The 22,335-nt window shown below is 40.8% G+C and overlaps 1 protein-coding gene across 2 annotated transcripts; it reads left to right on the top strand.

Annotated features, from left to right (window-relative positions):
- Nucleotides 1-443: 443 nt before the first annotated feature.
- cdc42ep4a (CDC42 effector protein (Rho GTPase binding) 4a) lies at nt 444-18,232 on the top strand. 2 transcript variants are annotated; one of them, XM_075454498.1, is made up of 2 exons: nt 444-678; nt 15,160-18,232. In XM_075454498.1, exon 2 carries the CDS (start codon nt 15,287-15,289, stop codon nt 16,343-16,345), a length of 1,059 nt encoding a protein of 352 aa, XP_075310613.1. In that variant the 5' UTR covers nt 444-678; nt 15,160-15,286; the 3' UTR covers nt 16,346-18,232. The 2 variants fall into 2 exon arrangements, with proteins under 2 accessions (XP_075310613.1, XP_075310614.1); XM_075454499.1 differs by lacking the exon at nt 444-678 and adding an exon at nt 13,135-13,336.
- The last annotated feature ends 4,103 nt before the right edge of the window (nt 18,233-22,335 follow it).

Raw genomic sequence — 22,335 nt, 5'->3', positions numbered from 1 at the left:
CTTTAGAAGGAAAGGCTTTTTAACTTCTTTGTTCCGTTTAAAACTTTCCTTTTAAAGGACGTCTATTTTTTTTTACTCTTTAAGGTGATGCATGATCAGCCAAGTTAACTCTTATATTAACTTCAGAAGTCACGAAGCAATATTATACAATACTTTGATTCAGCAAACGTTCTACAGAATGTTTTTTTTTTTTAAATGTATATATTGTATGTTGCTTTGTGCTTCCTCTGAAACATCCCCACGTGATGCGTCCAACGTAAATATCATGAGATATTATCGTTCTTCAATTTTTGTAAGCGTAATTGGCGTACGTGACGCAGATTGCGTCTTTTCACTCGAAATTAAAGTGTTTCCGGGCAGTCGGTGTGGCCCCACGCTGGCATCCTGTGTCTTTAAGGAGCCATGTCAAAGAGGGCGTGTCCACTCTCACTACTGCAGGAGGCATTGTAGTGAGTTCCTGCGCCTCAAATCAGAAGCACCGTTTGTGAGGATGCAGTAACAACTAATGTAGTATTTATCTAACAATAAGTCAGAATTGCTCCTTCTAAAAACGTTGCTTGGAGTACAAAGAGCAGACATCAGCGCCTCTCATCTTTCTTTTGTTGAACGCACCTCCATGAGCTACCTGCTGGGGGCCTAGAAGTGGAGCGACAGCCGGCTTTATGCATGGGATGCTCGGTAAGAGTGTATGCTTTTGTTTTTTGTTTTTATACTTGCACTAAAATCCCAGCACAATAAAAGAGGAGTATTTTCTTTCTTTGTGTGGGTTTTTATTTAACCTAGCTTTGCTCAGTGGTTAAGCTGAGTGCACAATACGCATGGCTCGTCCCTCTGGTCCTTTATTATTGTCCTCCAGCCACTGACCCACCCAGAATTAGCGCTTTATTGTAATATGATCGAACCACTCAGTGGTTCACACGGGAATGAGTTGAGTGCTGTTAGATGGGCAGAAACGATTTATCATATTATTATTTTCTTTCCCTTTGAATAATCCATTTTGTCGAGGAAGTTTGTGTCGTTAGAAAAGAGCTGTTTTAATGTTCAGCATCTCAGAAACACATTTGTTCATTCAAACTGCTTTTATGGGAATGTCTAAAAGTGAGGTGTACTGTTTCATTGATGTGATTCTGATAATTTTTTTTTTTTTTGTTCTTTTTTTTTTTTTTAAACGGACTCTCCCATTTGTCCTCTTTGGGGAAACAACAAGGCCAAAAACGTGTTTGGGGACATATTTCTATTCAGGGCAATATCCTTGTTCTTTTAGTAGTGATATTTTGAAAACACTTATGCAAACTTTAGGTAATTGGGAAACTTGAATTGGCAAATATTTGCTTGATGTGAGAGGTGTTTTTTTTTTTTTTTTTTTTTTTTTTTTTTTTGTTACATTATCAGACGAACAAAGCCACACATTTCTGCATTCTCATGCTCTGCACGCATGTGTGCTGTTTGCCCAATTCATGAGGCCTCTTACCCCGAGTCTGTTGACTTGGCTGAGGTGGCATATGATGAGCTCATTGGGCACTTTTCTAAAGAAATGACGCTCAGGTTTGTAGACCATCACTCGGTCATTGACAATTGTTATTGTGATAGTTGTTATCTGTTGTTTCTCTTTGTAAGAAACCAGGTGGTTTTCTTTGCGTTTGCAATTCAAAATGTGACATTTGACCCGTCTTAACCAAAACACGCAAGGTCTTTGTGAGACGCCACATTGTGCTGCTTGCTTGGGCAGTGTGATGGATTTAGGTTGATGACACAGCAAACAAGCAAACGTCATCACTGAGATTAATGTTTCATTGACTTTACCAGTTTACCTTTTCCCAGAAGTGCCCCTGTAATACCTTTGGGTATAAATGACACATTTTTAACCAGCCTGTTCAGGTTCAGTTCACTCCACTGCTCTGTTTCTTAAATTTCAAAGCTTCTAAATGCCTGCAGGAGACATGTTTATCGTTCAAAGGTGAAAGTTCTCTTTCCTTCTGGTGGTGTCGGACGTTGTGCCAGCCACTCAGTTTGTGGGCAAAGCACAGTACTGCTTATTTTGAAAGAAACGCAACTTCTGCATAATTGTGTTTACAGAAGTGAGCAAATTTGTGCTCTTGACTTTTATTTTGGAGATAACAGCATTTCAGAATACCACTGCGGTAGTTGTGCAGTGAAACAGTGTTATTTGTAACCACAAGTATATGGTCATGCGCCCATGTTTGAACATGTCTGCAGTTTGTGGGCTCATTTGAGGCAATGTGTGTGTCCTGTCCAGCCCCTTCACATTCCAGGAAATACCAATATAAACTTTTTTTTTTTTTTTTTTTGTTTCTTCCGGAATGTCTAAGGATGGTGATTAAGAATTTCTAGGTTATTAGAGAGACTACGCTTTGCTTTTGACTCGTCTTTATGTCAGTGCTTTAGTTTCTACCAGGGGCTTGCTTATGATACAAACATTGGTGAGATATACTAGTTATTCAACTTTAATTCTCTTGGTGTTCCCTGTTGCAGGGATTATAGTTTGGTGTTTTGACTTGTGACTTACGTCATTGTTGTCCTAATGCTTCGGAGGGCGTCTTGTGTGCTTTGTGTTTGAATCTTGTGTTTGTTCCTGTGTCTTTTGTTGGTCTGCTTTGTTTTCTGGTCCCACCGATTATTATGCTGTACCGTTTCCTTGTTACAGTTTTAGTTTGAAAAGTTTTTTAAAAATTCTGAACAAACACATTGTTGACTTATTATTCCCTTATGAGCTGCACTTCAGATTGCTAGCATATTTCCCCAAAATGCCTTGGAACAGTGGAAAAGTATTTTTTGAAAAGTGTTTGGAAAAGGGCAGATGGTTGGAAATAAACATACTTGGCTTGTGATTGCAAAATTGCAGCTGAGGCTACTTTAGATTTGAATGAAAACATTTTTTCCCTTAGAAAAGCCCAGATTTTCCCCTTCTTTTTCCGTAGTTGAATTCTGGTTCTGAAGTAACTGATAGATATTGTAACAGTAGGGCTTGGTGATGTAGTATGAAATGATTCAAATTTTAATACAACCGCAAACAGCAACTTGATTTGTGAAAATCTATAAAAAATAATAAAAATAAATTTAAAAAAAATAAACTAAGTTCGTAAGCTCTTTAATACACCTTTGAATAAATAGACTCCAATAAAGAGTCCAATTTGGCTGGTTTTATCAGAGATGGAGAGATTTATGAGCCGTCTGAAAGACAGCATCTTAGGTTTTGCTTTTTTTTTTTTTGGCTGTCAGTGGGTCTACATGGTGAGATTAATTGGATTATAGCTATAGTTAGGTTATGCTCCTTATTTGAGCAAGGGTAATTATCCTTGGATATATGGCGGTGAATGAATCGAATCATTGACGCAAAGCATGTCATACCCTGGTACGATGGATGGCGCCGTAACCGTTTCAACTATTGCTAATAGAGCCACTTCCGGTTGACCGCTTCACCACCACCAACAACAACAACAAACTCAGGCATTTGAGAAAATGGTGAACAAAGAGCAAGATGAAGCTACGTCCCTCTACATTTAGTTTGTGATGAACATGCTTATTGCACAAATGCGATGCACAACGGCGCATTCTCCATCGCGTTGTTTGTTTCTTTCTGACAGCGGCGACAACAATGGTAATATCGTCTCCTTTGACTTCCGGGTCACGACCCCGGGAAAAAATCTCGAGCATGCGCAGAATGCAAAGTCCAATCCACCACGTGCTTCACCCGTCTACAAGCACGTTTAGTGTGACTTTCAACCGAGTTATCCCGGGGTCTTAATCCAATCGCGAGGAATCCGATCCAATTTTTCGTCAGATCAAGGTGTATACATGAACTTAATAACTCAGTGTTATTGTAATTTAGCGCTTAATCCGATTTTTACAGTGCCATGTAACCCCACTGAGTGTGTGTGTTTTGGTCTGAACGGATGCTTCTCACAATTGTTTCCAAAGATCATGTATCACTCCTTTAAGTACCAGCAGTACTCTCGAGTTGGCCAGTAACCTGGCCCTCTCAGTGCAAATCACTTGCATGTGCAGGCTTTGCCAACAACAACATGCTTGAATAATGGCTACTGAAGATGAACAAATGCCTGAAGTAAAGCAGTTATTTTATCTTAGTGACATGGAAATTGTCTTGTTATACAATGTGGAATGTGGAATGGATCAAGTTGGTGTATGAAGTTTGGAACAAAGTAGCATCAAGGCAAACCTGTTGGAGTATCAGAAACAAAGACATGGAGTGTAAAGGGACCTTACCCTTTTCCAGTCATTGCCCATCAAGGGGGCTTTATTTTATGTTTTATTAAAAAAATAAAAACAAAAAAAAAGAAGCAAATTTACGCCATCTGTATGAAACTGAAAGCTGTATTTTTGTTTGAAGTAGTAAGGATATAGACTAGATCTTTTTCCTTTTGTTGTCTTTTTATGCTGGCAAAAAATAAAAGTGCAGCACTTCTAAGCACTGCACACACAATTAAAAACATCCCTTTTCAATTATTTCACATTTCTCTTATCTTAAAAAAAGAGATTGTTTTTATTTATTTATTTTATTTTTTATTTATCTCTCTGTTCTTTGAAGCTACTTCTTTAGCTTCCCATCTGTCCATGCCTCTCTGACTATATAATTATAAGACTCTCTCACTTAAAAAGCAGGATTCTCCGACTCCCATCATTACCCTAAATTCTTTCCATCAAGGAGCACATGTTTCCTCCTGGGTGTTTCAGAATATAACCTCGCTCTTCTTCAGCAGTGCATCACAGATGCCGACTGTTAAACACCTGGGCCTAAGGTCGAGGCTGTCAGCACCTGTTGTGGACAACCTCCGGATGTGTTCATCTTCTAAAACAGTCAACCAAACACGAGGTGCTCTGTGCATTGATCCACTGTGCAGTAAAAGCAGTTGTTGAACACAATGTCAGCACCGGTTCACATCCCTGTTGCTTATTAAAATTGAGCGCTGATGGAGATATGGGCTATGTTTGTTTGGACAGCCCTTCTGTAATACTGTATGATTGAGCAAAGCCTTGTTTACAATGAGTGGTCAGGAAGGGCAGGCTGAGAAGATTTCCGGAGAGATGCGAGGGTTTGCAGCCTCATTTTGTCCCTGCCCTTCCTGTAGATGTACCGCCTAACTAACATATTTGTCCGTTGAAACTTGGGCATTTATGTTTGTGCAAACTGCTGTTAGGAAGTTGTTCTCTTTACAGTTTGAGGTCATTGGCATTTGTATCCCAGTTGTAATTAGTCATATTCTTGATACTCTACAGATGCCTCTGCAGTAGCCTATTAAGGGTCTAAGACAATTTGGTGCAGAGAAGTAATTATAAATGATGTAGTCATTGACCATTCAGGCCTGGAAGGATCTCAACTGTTTCTCATTACTAACAGCATCAGAAAGAATCTTAAGTGGTTCTTTCTGGCATGTTCTCTTGTTGATTATCACCATTGTGAACCTGTTTTCTGCTCATTCCCTCTCATTATATTGAGACACTCCAAATGCCTGAGTGGTGCCAACAAGTGACACACATGTTGATCCATGCAAGCCACAATTACAGTAGCGTGACTGTAACTTGCATTCTAAACAGAGATAATAGCACAGTTGGAATGTATAGCATTGATTGTGTATACAAGTGCACTGTAGAGCACTGAAAGTGATGTTTACCAGTTGTTTTTTGGGGGATTTTTTTTGTACAGAATACTTTTTGCTCATGAATACGTTGAATGGGAATACAGAATTCTTGTCTGCCATCTGCTGTTTGTGTCTGTGTATGAAAGCTGTCATTTTCATCACAGCAAATGAGTGTGAACAAAAAACGATTGAGTGTCATGTCTGAGGGCTGTGTTGGCTGTAAATGTAACAGAGACGAGTCCTCTCTCCTCAGGTATCAGAGGTCAACTGGTACATGTCCAACTGACTGGCTTCAGGCCTGTTCTCTGCTTTCATTTGCTGTGGGAGCTCTTTTGAAAATGTGCTGCCCTGTTCCCTCTTCTATCCAGCTGGTCTGATCTGCTCGTGTAATATAACAGGTACTTTAATTGTCTGCTATTGATCATGGTAACGCTTAAAGGTGGGGTATGAGATCTTGGAAAAACGGTTCCTGCAAGCTATATTTTTGAAAATACACAACCTTGCCTCTCCCTTCAGCCCACCCCTCGCCCACCACGCCTTAAAAACACATGAACGAGTCACGAGTCTGTGAACACGCAGGGGGGAGGGGTGAGGGGGGCTGACGGTTGATTGGCATGTCAGAATCCAATAGAAGTAACTCTCATCATTACTTCTATTGGTCAGACATTTCCTCTTGCTACACCCTCTACAATGGACTAAAATATATATATTTTTTTCCAAACATTCTATTTTGGTGGGTGCAATTGGGTCGTGAGGAGGTTTTCAGACAGTATGATAAAAAATGCTCCAGAAAACATCACAGACCCCACCTTTAAGTTTCTACGATTGTTTCTTGAATGCAACTATGAGTCTGCTGAGTTGCATTATGATTTACTGGTATAGAGCCATTTTCAAAACACTGCTGAGCTCTCTGTGAAAGTGTTTCCCCAGTTGGAGTTGCTGCAGGAGTTGTTTGCTACGCACTGACCTTGGGTTAGATTCAGAATGAGATTTCACCAGCATGGACACCTATTCCAAAACTCACTGGCAACATTGTTAGCAGTAAAGCTCAAAATGTGTTGCTCTTTGAGCTTTACAGAGCAGAGTGCCCTGCCAGAACAGGGTGAGGTGTGACATTATCATAACACACCACTTCTTACCAGCTTGTCAGGTACTTGTGGGCACAGAAAAAGACAGATGCTGGCACATGTGAATGTGTTGTTTTTTTGTCTCCGTCTGAGAAATCCAAACAAATCTTGCCTTCACCGGCTGTACTAGGCACTGTTTCTGGGAGAACTGTATTGTTTAAGTACATTCTGTCTGTGTCGAACTTGCATGTTCTCCCTGTGCCTGCATGGGTTTTTCTTCAGGCATCAGGCATCCTGGCTAAATCAGTGGTTCTAAGTTGGCTGTAGGTGTCACTGAGAGCATACATGGTTGTCTGTCTCCCTCCATTTGCAATGTGATGGACTGGAAACCTTTCCAGGTTGCATCCTACCTTTGCCCCAGTGTCAGCTGGGAGAGGCTCCAGGCCCCTACAGGCGTTGCAGGACAAAGTGGAGAATAATGACAGAACTAGTATTAATGATGTGATTAATGAGTTATTTAAATGTATCTTTAGTGGAAAAATGGCATTTTCATTTCCATGATTCATTTTCCAACAGTCCAACACCTCACAATAGTCTATCAAAATTACATTAAGCCATTTTAAATCTGACATATTCACATTGTTTCATTTAGACCAGAGGCACACTTAAAGGCCATTTTTAAATCTAATCACTTGAACATGTTTATGCATGAACTTTGCAGGAGGTTCTTAGCTTAAGGTAAATTTTTATTACAGGAAGTATTCTGGCATGGCATATGGGTAGAGCACACAGGAGACAGGCTTTTGTTGTACTGCAGAAAATGCTACCTTTAGTTTTAACTGCACAGAGGCTGGCAGTACGTTTGTAGTGTTGTGCGGATCGATCCTTAAGTGTCGATATTTGCAATCCCAAATGTGTTCATTTTAGGATTGACACTTTATTAAAAGTATCGATATTTTCACAAATCTACACAAATTTCGTGTTAACGGCTCCTTTTTCAATGCTGTACATAGTTATTTCACTATTTACAGGTCTTATTCTCCACTGCTTGGCAGGGAGTAACTTACATCTTCTGCCTGTGAAGTGAATTACGGCTGTATCACTTCTACAGACACACAGACGAACGGCGGATTCGTTCAATGGGATGAGAACAGCTAAGCGAGCGTAGTCATGTGTGGAACTTTTTACATCTGAAAATCAAAACGACGCTACATGCGGTTTAGTGACTTGCTCGTTCCACAGATCTTTTGCCATAATTTAAAATGAATGCATTTTCTCAGGAGATCATTTTGTTTTAATTTATCCTATCATCATTTCTAAAAAATGCACTATAAATAAATGTTAGGGAAATGAATGAGAATACTTAGGAATTCTGCCTGAAATTCAAAAGCATGGGACATTTAATTATCTTGCAGCAAGTGAGCAGTTTACACACAGAGGCTGTGATGCAAATGTTCAAAGATACAGAGTTTTCAGGACACCTTTATAGGGTCGAGTGGACTGAGGCTTGCATTTTTGCTGATGCGAGTCATGAGACATTCCCTTCTGCCCTTCTGAGAGCAGACAGTGGTGCCGATAACGCCGAGGCCATGGAATATTCTCTTCTGGGAACAGACAGTTGTGCTGATAACGCCAAAGGCTGTGGGATATTCCTTTCTCAGAGCAGGCCGTGGTGCAGCTATTTGTCTCATGCATAGGTACAATATTTTCAACTTGAGCAGTTACAGAGAAGTAGAAATGATTATGTGGGCATAAAGGACAAGATTTTTTCTATCAATAAAAAAATAAGAAAGATGATATGAGTTTTGGTGTCACTGGGTGGCTAGCGTTTGAAACACTGAATTTTTAAAATCCCCTTCTTTTGACACATTAAGCTTTAGTAAAAAGTATCAACAAAATCACCTTTGGTTTTACTTGGAATCGGAACAGAATAAAATTAGTGGTATCGCACATCAATAATGAAAAGATGTTTTTCTGTTAATTTTATTTATATTGACGTACTTTTACAACAATGACTTACCAGTGGAAAGAAACATACCCACAGGCATGCAGAAAAGAATATTAAGATGCACTTGTAATCAGCATGCACACTCCCTTCCTTGGTATAAACTCTCCAGATAATTACCTGCTGTATTCTCACTTTGGGTTCCTCAGAGGTTTTCCAGAATTAGTCAACTGGTCCATATGATGCCGTCTTACCTGCATCCCCTCTCTAAAATCTCTAGGAAATGTTTCATTAGCCCCTTTCACACTGCGACCCGCTACCTTAGCGGGTCCAAATTGCACCTTCGACCCGCGTCGAGCAATGTGAACGCTTGGCGTGTTGGTGACCCGTGTCGCCTGAAGCCGAGTTCAGGGGGAGTTGCCTAGTGGCAGAGCGTCACACGAAACACAGAAAATGCTGGGCGTGTACAATGACGTAGGCACAAGCCATGCGTCGGAGGTAGGGTTAAATACACCTGTCTGCATCAAATTTTTCAAACAAACGATGGCGGGACACCTTGAGAACTCATTTTTGCAATGCAGTTCATGGAGATGTTACTTTACGGTGCGTCTTGCTGCGTGGGAAACCGCGCTCTCCCATCTTTCTCGCCAGCCCTTCCAGCAGAGGTCCATCTTTCACCGTCCCCGAAATGTGGCGGAAAATAACGTCCTCTGTTCGGGGGCTGAGGAGCTCGCGGACCTCCTTGTCTCCCCAGTTGGCCATATTAAAAAATGTCTCGAACTTGATGTAGGCTAAAACAGAGTAAAACTTGTCCTCACCTGTCGCTGTTGTTCTGAATCAGCTGTCCATTCTGTCTTTTAAACTCCTCACGTCACGCCCACGTCCGACCCGCGTCGATTGTGTTCACATCAAACTCGGCTCGGCAAAAAGACTAGGGTCCGACGCGGGTCGAAAGTCGAGTTGACGCGGCAGCCCGGGTCGGCAGTGTGAACGCAACAGCGGACACGCTAAATTCGCGAATTAAACGCGGGTTATTCGGCAGTGTGAAAGGGGCTAGTGGCTAAAGGGGTGAAGGGGGTGTGAGGACGAATAAGATAAGCTCTCCACTTTCATGCTGGAGTGGCTCTGCATAGTAGTTAGTGCTGGAGGGATATGTAGATCAACAACTTACTCTGAATCCGCAAGCACACTTCTTCCAGCACCCCAAAAGGACCATTTAAGTAACGGCTAAATTTGGCTTTCGTGTACGAAGGAGAGCTTCATTTGGAAATTGTCATCAAAGCAGCATGTTTTCTCACTGCTTTATTTATCTCAAAGGGCGTCATCTGCTCTGCTTTTGTGTGATTGGGAGATAATGTGATTTCCACTGTTTGTCCTGTGGCTGCTCCTTCCTAATTGAGACATTCAGGTCTGCTAACTGAGTTGCATAGATACCATCTACTAGAGGCCATTTTTTTTGCTTAATTACTGGGGTATGTGTATGGCAGTCTGATGTTAGTCTGTTACTGAGCAAGGGTATAGATCTTTCTTGTACTTAAACACACTGAAGTCTATTACGTTTTACTATCAAATTTGATGTTTGAAAAATTGAGAACAGAGCTGATTTGTTCTTGTTTTTCTCTCTCAGATTTTGAGTACATGTGCCCCCCCCCACCCCCCCTCCTCCATCTCCCAGGTCATGTGGTTGTCCATCCAGGTCAATGACTTCTAACGATGTCGACAGAGAGAATCAGACACCACAGCAGCAACCCCCTCTCCCAGACACTGGAATACACGCAGGACAAATCTGAGCACAAAGAAAGTGCATCAATACCTCGTTTTGGAAATGGACCATAACTCACATTTGAGAGTTAGTGAGTCTGGGAGTGATCTTTTGTGTATTGGTATTGAGCGGCCTAGTTTGACCATATTGACGAGATGTGAAAAGTTATGAGCGCCCTAAACACAAATTATCCAGGCAGTCAATAATTCTCTGGGAAGTTTTTGTCATGTACATAGATTCCACATCTTCTGAGGATTTTTGTGCTAGCTAAGTTATAAAAACTAAATGGATGCTTGTTATTTATAGGGGTGATGTTTTTATTTATTCATGCATATATTTTTTGACCCATGCCTATAACTTACTGACGCTGTTTGTTCACTTCCTCCCATGCTGCAGTGTTAACGAATCACTGCAGCAATGCTGAGGTTACTATTTAACCTGAGTATCCCCTTTTCACCCCTTTTAGTTGAAAAAAATCTTTACTTTTTACTCGGATGAAATGAGGTTATTTGGTAATATTTCATCACAGAATATCTGTAAATTAGTCATTTGTTGACCAAGTTCTCTAAAAAAAATCAAATCAAATAAATGTAGACCCAACCTGGGTGTAAATGGGATGTGTGAAACTTGAACAGAGCTAACGTTGCATTCTCATAACATAAATAAATCTTAGGAAATCGACAAAAATATTATTTTTTTCAGATTGCAGATTTGGAAAGGGAAATGAAGCAGCAGTTATGAACCATTCATTGTGTGTTCATGTTTATCACAGTGTTCATGCATGCATGAATGCGTGGCTGCTTTTTCTCTTAGCAGTTCAGAAATACCACATCCACATCAATGCAGTTCAGTCAACCCTGTAATCCATACACATCATTTTAAGCGCTCGAGGTCTGGAGGTTAGTGCAGAATGTGATAGTTTCTGTGAAGCATTACTGTCAAAATGAAAGGATGCAGATGTGCCTCATTTGCTCTTCCTCTACGTTCCTGTCTCCCTTTCTGTGTCTCCAGTGGGCTCTGCTGCAGTGGGATCATGAGTTTGTTTACAAAGTCAACCCCCCACCTCCCCAACTCCCAATGCTGTGACCAATGGTTCCCACGCTTGCCTCTGTCTTCTCAGGCCCTTTTACATTTTTTTTTTTTTTTTTTTTTTTTTTTTCATTCAAATACACCCACTTACTTCTGCATGCTCGCACTTCTTCAGAGATTGCCAGTTCTAACAGCTTAGTAATAGGCATGTCAGTCAGGTCTGATTGGGCATACCTTCTGGATCTGGTTTAGACTAAACTGACGAAGAAACAGCCTGTCTGGTGGTCTGTAACAAATTTCTGCACGCATGTCACTGAAGTGTGCACCAACAAGTTTTTCAACTTGATCCTGGCTTCGGGGTGAGATGGAGGAGTGGGATGTGAGCTTTTACCATCCCCACTGTTTTGAACCACTGGTTGTTTTCCCCTCTTTTATGCCACCCAAAAAGAAAGAAAAGTTTTTCTTTTCCGTTTGCCTTTTGTTTAAGGGGGGGAGTGGAGCTGGGTGTGAACATTTTCCATGGCTATTTCTCCATAACAATTCCAAACGGGCTGCTTCAATAATAATCATGTTTTTTGCTAAATAAATGAACATGTTTGTTTGTCTTGGTGAAGCCATTTGAGGTTCAGGGAATGTTTTCATATCATGATCCAGGCTAAGTAAAAAATGCTGCAATCTTTCACATGTTTCATCCTTGTGTTGTCTAAGGTGTTGGGACTTTTCAGTTTTTTTTTTTTTATTCATTTTCATTCTGGCATATCAAAAAATAACAAGATAGATGGTCTGAATAAGTGAAAACATGAGACAAGGTTTAAGGTTCATGCTATTGCCATTCTTAAAAAGTTGAAGTGAATAGAAGACAATTTGGGACTATAAGTTAATACTAAGATTTACCAAAAGGCTATCGGTAAATAACACGTTTGAATAAAAACGGCTGATTAAATCCAAGCGGTACAATGAAAAAAGATGTGGCAGTTTGTGTCAGTCGATGAGGTAGTGAGCTGATGAGTCCCACAGCCTCGGGGAAGAAGCTGGCTTTGAGCCTTGAAGTTCTGGCTTTGATGCTTTGCAGCCTCATGCTTGAGGGGAGGAGGAAAAAAAAAATGTGCAAGGTGGGTGGGCTCTTTTTTTTTTTTTTTAATGCATGACGCCCTGCTTTTGCATCGTTTATGTAAATGGTCCAAATGAAACTACTGTAATTTATTTTTTTTTACCCTCTGCAGTACCTTCCTGTACCTTCTGCAGCTGTCTTACAGGAAGTAAGAATGTTGTCAGGACTGGGATGCTGAGGCCACCACAACTCAGCCTTCTATGAAAATAAGGGCCTTGGTAGACTTCCTGTGTAATACTGGCCATGTTGTTGGCCCATGTAAGGACCTTTTGAGATGGCTGGATTTTAATAGTCTGTGGTCTGTTTGTCTGAAAGTCCGGGGGACAGTTGCAAAAGGATGGCTTCCGTCTAAGTAGAGGCAGATTGCTAACTTAATCGAGACAACAATCTTCCTCTGCGAGAGTTAACTAAATGACTGTTTTGCATGCTTCTGTAAGGCTTGAAGTTTTCTGCAGACTCTTACAGGAAACACTGTTGCTTGCTTGCATGAGTTTGTTTCTATAGAAACCAAAGCAGGTGTAAGCATTAACAGGAAGCGGAATAGAGGCTCAGCTGGTAAAGATAGGGGGTGGAAACAGAAAAATGAGGTCAATGCACTAAAAAGCCTGCCACATTAAACATCGAAATCTCTCAGTGGTGCCTCTACCAAAAACAACTCTTGATTTGAATATCTTTTGAAAACTTGCCTGTAAGAAGTCCAAAGTCGGTGTCTGAGTGTTTTAACTACCTATTTGTGTAATCGCGAGTGATTGAAAAGACCGAGGCAATGTGCAAGCAGGAGAGGTGCACGATAAAGACGACAAGGTAAGCATTTCCTCTGGCTTGCTTACATGTTACCATAAAGAGTTTCCATGCTTAAGTCAGGCATGCGCATGTTTTTGATGCGTCTGCATTTCATCGCTCAGACCACCATGGCAGCATTCTTTTTTTTTTTTTTTTTTTTTTTTTTTTTGGTGTACATTTTGTGGGGTTGACGGTTAATGAGACGCCCCGTCCTCCATTGTACCACCTCCGGAGGAGGAAGCAGCAGTGTCTGGCTGGCAGCTTGTGGCGAGGTTCCCGACTATCAGGGCTTTGAATAATGTACAAGCATTTTTTCGACAAGCCATCAATCAAACCATAATTTTTTTTAAACACTTTGGTTTAACAAGAGGATACTTGGGGAATATTGTCTGACATTTTTCTGATCACAATTCCACATTCTTTGACATAATAATTCATCTAGAAAGTTGACTGAGGTGTTGTTGTGTGTGTTTGTTTGTTTTTTAATACTTGTATGAAGTTCCTGCCACAGGATTACATATACTCTATATGAATATCCATGTCGAGGCAAAATTGGGCTGTCAGTGTTTTAACTTCTCTTTTTTAAATTATTTTTAAGAACTTCGTATTTTCAACACACACCTGCATAAAAATACCATCCATGCAGAAACACGAAATTCAAGGTTGGGAGAAGATTTGTGTCTTACAATATTTAAAAAGAGTCTTCTCGTTCTTGCCTGGAAATCACATGCCTGTGTACATGCACAGAATATATCTCCTGAAGACTGAAAAAACGGTGTATGTGTGTAAACTAAATGTAATGCACATGTACAAAGCACATCTCACAGACTACAACGGGTGGCATATTAGGACAACATGTGTTTCTGCAGGGGGGCAAATACCACCGAGTTCATCCGGCCCCTTAGTCACTGATTTAAATCTTGATTGACTGCAGACAGTAACACTGATATCCTGAGTCCTCTTGACCTTGGCGTAATGGGGAAACGGATTACTTCTGCTTGACAATGCTTGGCTTGATGATCTGGGAATCTGCTGTCATTTAGAAATTACACCAAAAAATATTTCTTTTCTAAATCTACATAGTCTTTCTAAGATCTGAACTAAGGTCTTTGACTTTTCTTTTTGTATTGTATAGATCGGGGTATTGAGTGCTGTCCTTGGTGAATTATGGCATCTTGGGACTTTTAACACCAATAAGCTATAATTCGATAGAATTACATTTTGAATCTTGATTTAATTACTGAATCTAATTACCTCATTTTAAATTTGTACACAAATATATATATATATATATTTTTTTTTTTTCTTTAAAAAAAGCTCAATAAAGAAATACTGTATGTTGTATAATATCCATGATGAGCATGTGAACTTCTGTCTGGGACAGAAAGTGACTTCTCATCACTAGAGGATGAAGGTTTTGGCCAATTTTGTGTCAGATGTGCCCTTAAAGTTGAGCATCATACCATTCATTTGTGTTGGTCTGTGGTTGGTGTTTTTGCTCTTGGATATAATGAGGTTTTGAAGTAAAATCCTGCAGTGTTATCCCATCTTTTATATAGCATTGAATAGGTCATCTCACAGAGATAATTGGTGAGCACTGCTTGCTGTTTAATTGTTTAATTGATGGCTTCATCTGGCTTTGTGGAACATTTACAATTCTAAGAATTATTATTATTTTTTTTTTTTTTAGGTTTATGTTCTGAGATTTAACAGCAAAATATGAAAACTGTTAGCATCCTAATGTATGAGCTATGCAAGAGTTAGGTTTGTATTGCAATTGGTTAGTGCTATTTTCCTCTCTATATAGGATCTGAAATTTATTGTGTTTTGTTTCAATTTTTCAGGTTCCACGGCTGACTGGAGTTGAGGATCAATCTTCTCCCCAAGGTTAACAAATATTCTGAGGAGTCTGGTGCTCTTTTTGTGGCCTGACCACATCTACGTGCCAAACAACACACCTCATCAGCCACTATGCCTATCTTAAAACAACTAGTGTCATCCTCTTCCCAGTCAAAACGTCGCTCTCATATGGATTTGACGACGGAGATGATCAGTGCCCCTTTAGGTGACTTTCGCCATACGATGCATGTAGGTCGCAGTGGCGATGCTTTTGGAGACACGTCCTTCCTCAGTACACGCTCAGGGGAGCCTTCCCCCGAAACCACATCCTTCCCCCGCTCCCCTCGGCCTGGCCTTCTATCACGCACTTTTAGGAGCAGCAAGCGCTCCCAGTCAGTGACCAGAGTAGACCAACAGAAAGACAGCCTGCTGCTCACTGGAGGCTCTACCGCCTTTGTTAAAAACGCCATGTCTCTTCCTTTTCTCAACGATGAAGACAGAGAAGACAGCATGGTGGCAAAGAGTTTGTCTTCAAGTCCATTTAAGCAGCATGAGGAGCTGGATGGGAGAGGTGCAGCTGCAGCCACACACTTCCTCGAGCTGGAAGAGCGAAACTTTGGTGAACTGACTGAGCTGCCAGAGAGCTCTGTTCATTACGGAGGTGGAATGAAGCATGCAGAGTCGGTGATGTCATTCCACGTTGACCTGGGACCCTCCATGCTGGATGACATCCTGGATGTGATGGAAAAGGAGGATGATGATCTTGGCTATGAGGAGGGCAAGAGCAGCGAGGGCCGTGCCTCACCACCCGTCAGCAACCACGGTGAGGAAGAGGATGGCGGAGAAAGGGAAAAAGATGAGGACAGGATCGAGCAGATGGATGCAGATGAAGAGGCAGCAGAGCTGCATCAGCAGGCCTCAATTTATCCGACCAGCTCTATCGATCTGAGACCGAAAGATGGAGGGCCGTACACCCCAGAGTACACTCCTGAGATACGACCCAAACACTTGCAGCACCTTGACAGCTGCTCCATGTCGAGTTCTGGCTCTGCTGCTCTGGATGATAAGGCGAGCAGCCTGAATTATGCATATGCAGGAGATACAGATAGCGCCACTTTCAGTGCACCACCAGAAGAGGAGAGCAACTTCTCTTCGTTCTTGGAGGATGAAGATGATGAGATACGCTTATGAGCATCCAGCGTCATCTTGGAGGAAAAAAAATGACCAAGCTCCGGAAGTGATTTGTGAATCTAGCAAGTCCCTTTTAAAGAGTGGATTTTCACTTGAATGGGATGAATGCACTGTTGCCAGGTACAGTATGAGTGGTATTGTGGAGAAGATGAAGGACTTTTACTTGGCACGGCTACAAAGAAAGTGCCACTACTCTTTAGGATATACTAACTCCATCCACTTGAGCTTCTTGCCCTCCACTTTCACTCAGCCTGTCGATTCTTTTCTCTCTTTTGAACATTGCAGTGGCTGTTGTGAATGGGGAATTTGCTCTGAATATGGAAAAAATCCTGAAACAAGCAAGGAGTCCTGGTTGAAATGGAACTCTAGTCAGAAAAACAGTTTCTACAGCTAAAACCCAGTCCAGACTTTCACTCTCTATTCCCTTTCACTCGATATGTCACATGTGCTTCTTTTCATTTGGTTCACCTCCTCCCAGCTTTGCTTTCTATCAGGCTGTGGAACATCACTCAGCCTGGCCTGAACAGAGGGCCTCTGTCACATCAGTGGTGGGTATTTTGACACAATAAAGGGAGCTGTTTTTGTTACTGAATGTGAGGCCCAGCTTCGAGCCTCTTTCATCAGAAAATATTATCGCAGCACCACAGATCTATCAAACTTTTCTCCTTTATTCTCACATATTTAACTCAGGGTCCCTTTGATGCTGCCATCACCCAGTTTACAACGGGACCACAAAGCCCAACCCTAAATTCTCCTGTTATTATTTCTCTGGCTGCCACACAGGCTTAGACTCTGTGAATTAAAGAAAACCTGTAACGCTAATCGAGATGTATCAGGCTATCTATAAAGACGGGCTATCAAGAAAACAGGTGTAAAAGGTAATGTGTGGCACATTGTTAGTTGTCTTTTTATCTCTTTATCATTGAACAGATTAGTTTTTTATGATTTCTATCAACACGAACAGCCTGCAACCTATCTGTCATTTCAAGTTGAAACTGAAAAAAGTTTGATAACCACTTCCTTCCTTTTTTTTTTTTTTTTTTTTTTTTTTTTTTTTTTTTTTTTTTGTGGCGTAACTGAACCATTAAACGATTATTCTCAGTTGCCAATGAGGCGGCCTTTATGTTTAAACAGTTTCCACCACTACACTTGAATAGGGCTTTAAGGTATGTATGGTAGAAAATGTGTACTGGCAGGCAAAGGTAAACCACACACTACTTGTATTTGTTGTTTCATGCATCTTTTCTTTTTTTTAAATCTTGAAAAAAAAAGATCTTCGTGTCTTGTGTTGTGTCTGTTTGAAACGTGGATGAAAAAGAAGTCAGCAGCAGATGCAGGAGCATTAGGAAAGATTCCTGTTTTTCAGCAAGTTGCACAGTCATTGCAGCTTGTCTCTGCCTCTTGCATCATTAAAGCCACAAGGCTGGGGCTTATTTGCGCTGATTGATTTCTCTGCCTTAACTTAGACTGACAGATGTGCCAAATTATAATTTTCTAGCAAAGAAATTCCGTTGTAAAACTCGCTTTTGGGAGAACTTGTTGAATATGTTTGTCACTTGTTTCTCTGTATAGAAAATCACCGTTGAATACAAGTTGAGAATTTGGCTAGCAGGTTTAAAGAATAAGCGTAAATGTTATCCTAAGGTGTAATATCCTGCAGGAGAAAAAAAGATAAAGAATGAGTTTGCAAAACTGGATATTTGTCACACTCACACTACACTCTGTATTCTGGTAATTTCAAAGATTCATATTGTGTGAATGAGAAGCTGTGTATTCTGAATAATACAATATGCCTTACTGTTGTCTTCTTTACTGTATATTTACAGCTTCTTTTCTGTATCATTGAAAGTAACCTATATTTTTCATTAAAAGAGAACCATGAGTGTCCTCTCTTGTATAGTTTCTTTTGTCTGAGTACATCGGTAGATGATGCAATATATGCATGAAGTACAATCCTGTCAACATCCTTTACAAAGAAATTCCTTGAGTGCCGCCTCTGCTTCCTGTCACTATTCATTGGCTCTCCCTGAAGAGGAAGGAAGGAAGCAAGCAATTGAGGCCTTAGTAGCCTTAGTGGAATATGTCTCTTAAGTGTACAAGCTGAATTGGATGTGATGACTCACAAGTAAATGTGTGTGAGGGACTAGAACTGTCTAAATATATGCCTAAAGTCTTATTTTAGAGCCATGTTTTCTCATCAATACAGATTGTGAGAGGGGAATTGGATGGATGAGGAAAGCTACATTGATAAAACATTGATGACAAGTAGTAATTGTCACCCTGCTGATTGGGAGATGGATGAGTTTAACAGTTCTCTAAGATCATGATCCTACTCATCATCATGGGCTCAAAACTATTCCGTCACTTTCGATTATCTAGGCCATCATTCGGCTCTTCACGCCCTAGTGAGCCCCTTACAGCTTGGGCAAAGTTCAATGCACTATATTTTGTTAACACTTACTGAAGACAGTTCAAGGTCTCACCCTGCATCGCTCCACATTAAAGCTGCATGCTGAGAATACTGCTCCGTTTGTCTTTGGATTGAGCCTTTCATCTCCACTTTAGGGGATCTTTAATCTCTCCCCACTTTCTCTTTGTCATAGTCACATTATTTCAGTGTCCAATCTGCCAGAGGGCTTGGAAAAAGTCATTATTCTTACACTTGTGGTAAAACAGGCGATTTATATTGATTGTTACGGTCAATACAAACCAGCGATGACATTGATCCTACTTTCTCTCTCTCTCTGTGTATGAGGTCATTATTCTTTTGATAGATTGTTGGACTTTTTCTTAGAGAAAGAGACTAAATCTTGACTAGGCACCGCTTTTGCATTTGATTCCGAAAAGCCTCTTTTTAATCACTCCTTTTTATTGAATTATATATCATTCTAGTGTGAGGTTGAGTAGCATAACCCAACCCTGTGCCCCTCCAGAAACCCATCCTTTAATATAAAGCTTGTCACTTACTGCCATCTAGTGGTTGTGTGAAGCTTGCATCTAATGGGTATGTCATCACCAAATGTAAGCTGAGTTGAACTTGAAGCATGCATGGATTTTTTTTTTTTTTTTTTTTTTTTTAAATACACCTATACCATCCTACCCGCCCTCCAAAAAAAAAAAAAAACACATAATATTGATTGATTACTTTTTTTTTTTTTTTTTTATGTGTCAGTGTTACAAACATTTCCTTTTAATAGAAATGGTAATAAAAAATGAAAGTCTTAGTCATCTTTCAGGACTGTCAAAGAAGATCATTTGGATGATTTGTAGTAAAAGGAAGGATGTGAACACAACTGTTCGAGTTGTCTCGCATGTTTCAACCAGAAACCGGAGACTCCTGATTAGTTCAGGGGGATCTGCCTACTTCCCTCCCCCAACACAAAACTATTGTAATTTGAGTCTTGCCTTGCAGCTGTTTCTCCCGCACCCTTCAGCCAACGTAGTTTCTCATCTACTTCTAAGGCTGTCTAATGTAATTTCCCTATTGGTTTCCAATTTTCTTTGAAAACACTATTTCCTTGCTTAAGCCACCGATGGGAGGCGCTGAGTGTCTGTAGGTTTACAATATCGGGGGCCCCTGTCTGGACCCATAACCTTTTCCGCCAAATTCCATCAGCAGACTCGCAGCTCTTCCAGGAGGCTGAAAGTATGCTGAAATCTGGAAAGTATTAAACAACCTGCTGGTGGAGGGGACTATGGAAGAGAAGGTGGGGGGTTAGAGCAGAAAGAAAGGGGAAGTAAAAATTGGGGGATGGGGGAGGAAAGGAGCAGAATACAAAATTGTCTATAAACTGCCCTTTGACTGCCTTTGCTCCCTTTCCCCTCCCACGCAAAAATTGGTGCATGAGCGCACACACCCCAAAAACAGCCATCCCATATACATATGCACTCACCAAGCAATGACAGCATTTTCTTTTATTTTAGCGGCTGTGTTTTGCAACTCCTTTTTTATTGTTCATAAACAAACAGCCGTTTCTCTTATGTCGCTGTGCAAAGAGGGGGAAGGGTGGGCCAATATGTGGTTGTTGTGTAGTGGTGTATGTATGTGAAGATGTTTGCTGGCATACAACTGGAAGGAAGGTGCCGTGGCATTTAGAATCATCACCAAGATAAGGTTTTCAAATGATTAAAAACAAATCCTACAGCAGAGGATGATCTGTCCTCATTTATTAGTGACAGTTCTTCCTTTTACATCTTTTCATCGTAAGTGGAGGTTGACTGTATTTCAATACGCTGTCATCAATTATGATCATCCTGTGTTAGTCATTCAGTAAAAACATTTTCTTTGGATGTCTTTTATTGATTAAATCTCAAATATATTATCAGAGTAGTCCATCTTTCCCTTTTTAAATGCTCCACATCTGCCGTCGGTCCAATCTGCCAAGTTTCACATAACCATGCAAAGAGAAAGACTGTAAAACTAACAACTGTTAACTTTAGAAAACTTTCACTTTTTTTAGGCTGACTTATTCCACAGAAAGAAATAGCAGTATGGATAGTGGTGTTAACAGGAGCTAGTGAACATAAACATTCCAGCACCCAACATTGACCTCTTGACCTCTAAAACCTGGATCTGCAGAGCAAGCAGCAGGAGACCACACACACATACACGCATGCTAGGGGGAGGAGCTGGGAGGATGCGAAACCTCTCCGATGTCTTTGCTCTAAAGACCTTCAGATGCCTGAGATGAGGGCAATGAAAAATTAGACCAGCCTCCAAACATCACTGCAGTCTTCCCGCTCAGGGATTTTTGCAGGTATGTCAGAATGTGGTTATGGCTTTTTCAGATGGAAAAGTTATTCCAAAGGAAACGGCTTCCATCCAGTTTGTTCTCCCTCAGTCGTTGAAGTTTCCTTCATAAATGTGCAGATTGTGTCATAGCCTCATTGGACTGCCGTCAAATCTGCACAGTAAAAATGTGTTTTTCCATCTAGTGAGCAGCAATCGCTAAATTCATTTTTAACTCAGCAGACTGAAGGATATATTAAGAAAAAAAAGCTGCATTGCTCTTTCTGCTGTTAATTAAAATAAGCCGAACCAAAGTATATTGGTTTTGGAGTTATTTTCTCACTCTGTAATAACGTAAAAATTTAGACCTTAACCATAATGTTTTAAATTAACTTTAAATGAACATCTGAACATTAAAAACGCATTTTTGTCTCAAGAATTGAAACGGTGATTAATCCCCTCATTTTCCATTTTGTCCTTCTGCCTGTGTGGTACTGTCTTACTCTGCTGAAGGTCCTACAGCCATGCGGGTCCCCAGGAGGTCCAGCACGGCCTGCACTCAGCCATGACCACAATGGATGGGGCTGGGGGCTCTGCTGCTCTCTACCCCCTCATCCCTGCCAGATGCTGCTTCCCTTTAAAAGGCCCGTCCACAGCTGGCTGACACTGAAGGAGGGAGAGCTCTATACGCATCATACTCCCACACATAGGTAGACATCCACGTATAAACGTTTGAGCAATTGTTGATAGAATGATGTACATTTGCAACATTGTTGCTTACATCTGAAAAAAACAAGAAATCAATTCCTTTATTTTGCTCACTGGTGGGAACACTCCATTTCTCAGTGATCCCTTGATTGATAAAATAGCCTTCATATGTTGATCACTCAGTGAAACTACATCCTTGCCAACATAGACTTGGCGCCACCCTTACAGAGGCTGTATGTCCATACAATGTGCTTCTTGTTTGGCAGACACTGCATGCCCACAGTGGGGCAAAAATACTCTGAAGCTGAAAGCGGGAGATCACAAGGGGTCACTTCCCATAGACCACCTTTCAACTTTGACCTTCTAGTCTTTCTTCATTTTAATCTACCCTCTCTTCTGACATAATGAGTGACACCAGTGCCTCTCATTCGCTGCAGGAGCAGAAAGAAGGGAGGGACTGTGTCCACGACTGATGCCTGAGACTAATCCTGCTGCATTTGTACAACACTTTTATTCAATTCAACACCTTCTTTTGACTAAAAATTCTGAATAT

Source organism: Odontesthes bonariensis, chromosome 21 (genome assembly GCF_027942865.1).
Source record: "Odontesthes bonariensis isolate fOdoBon6 chromosome 21, fOdoBon6.hap1, whole genome shotgun sequence".
NCBI classification, from domain to species: domain Eukaryota; kingdom Metazoa; phylum Chordata; class Actinopteri; order Atheriniformes; family Atherinopsidae; genus Odontesthes; species Odontesthes bonariensis.
This window is presented reverse-complemented; position numbering and strand designations above follow the sequence as displayed.

Excerpts from the sequence above, each read along its gene's own strand:
- cdc42ep4a (XM_075454498.1), top strand. The coding sequence starts at position 15,287 with ATGCCTATCTTAAAACAACTAGTGTCATCCTCTTCCCAGTCAAAACGT.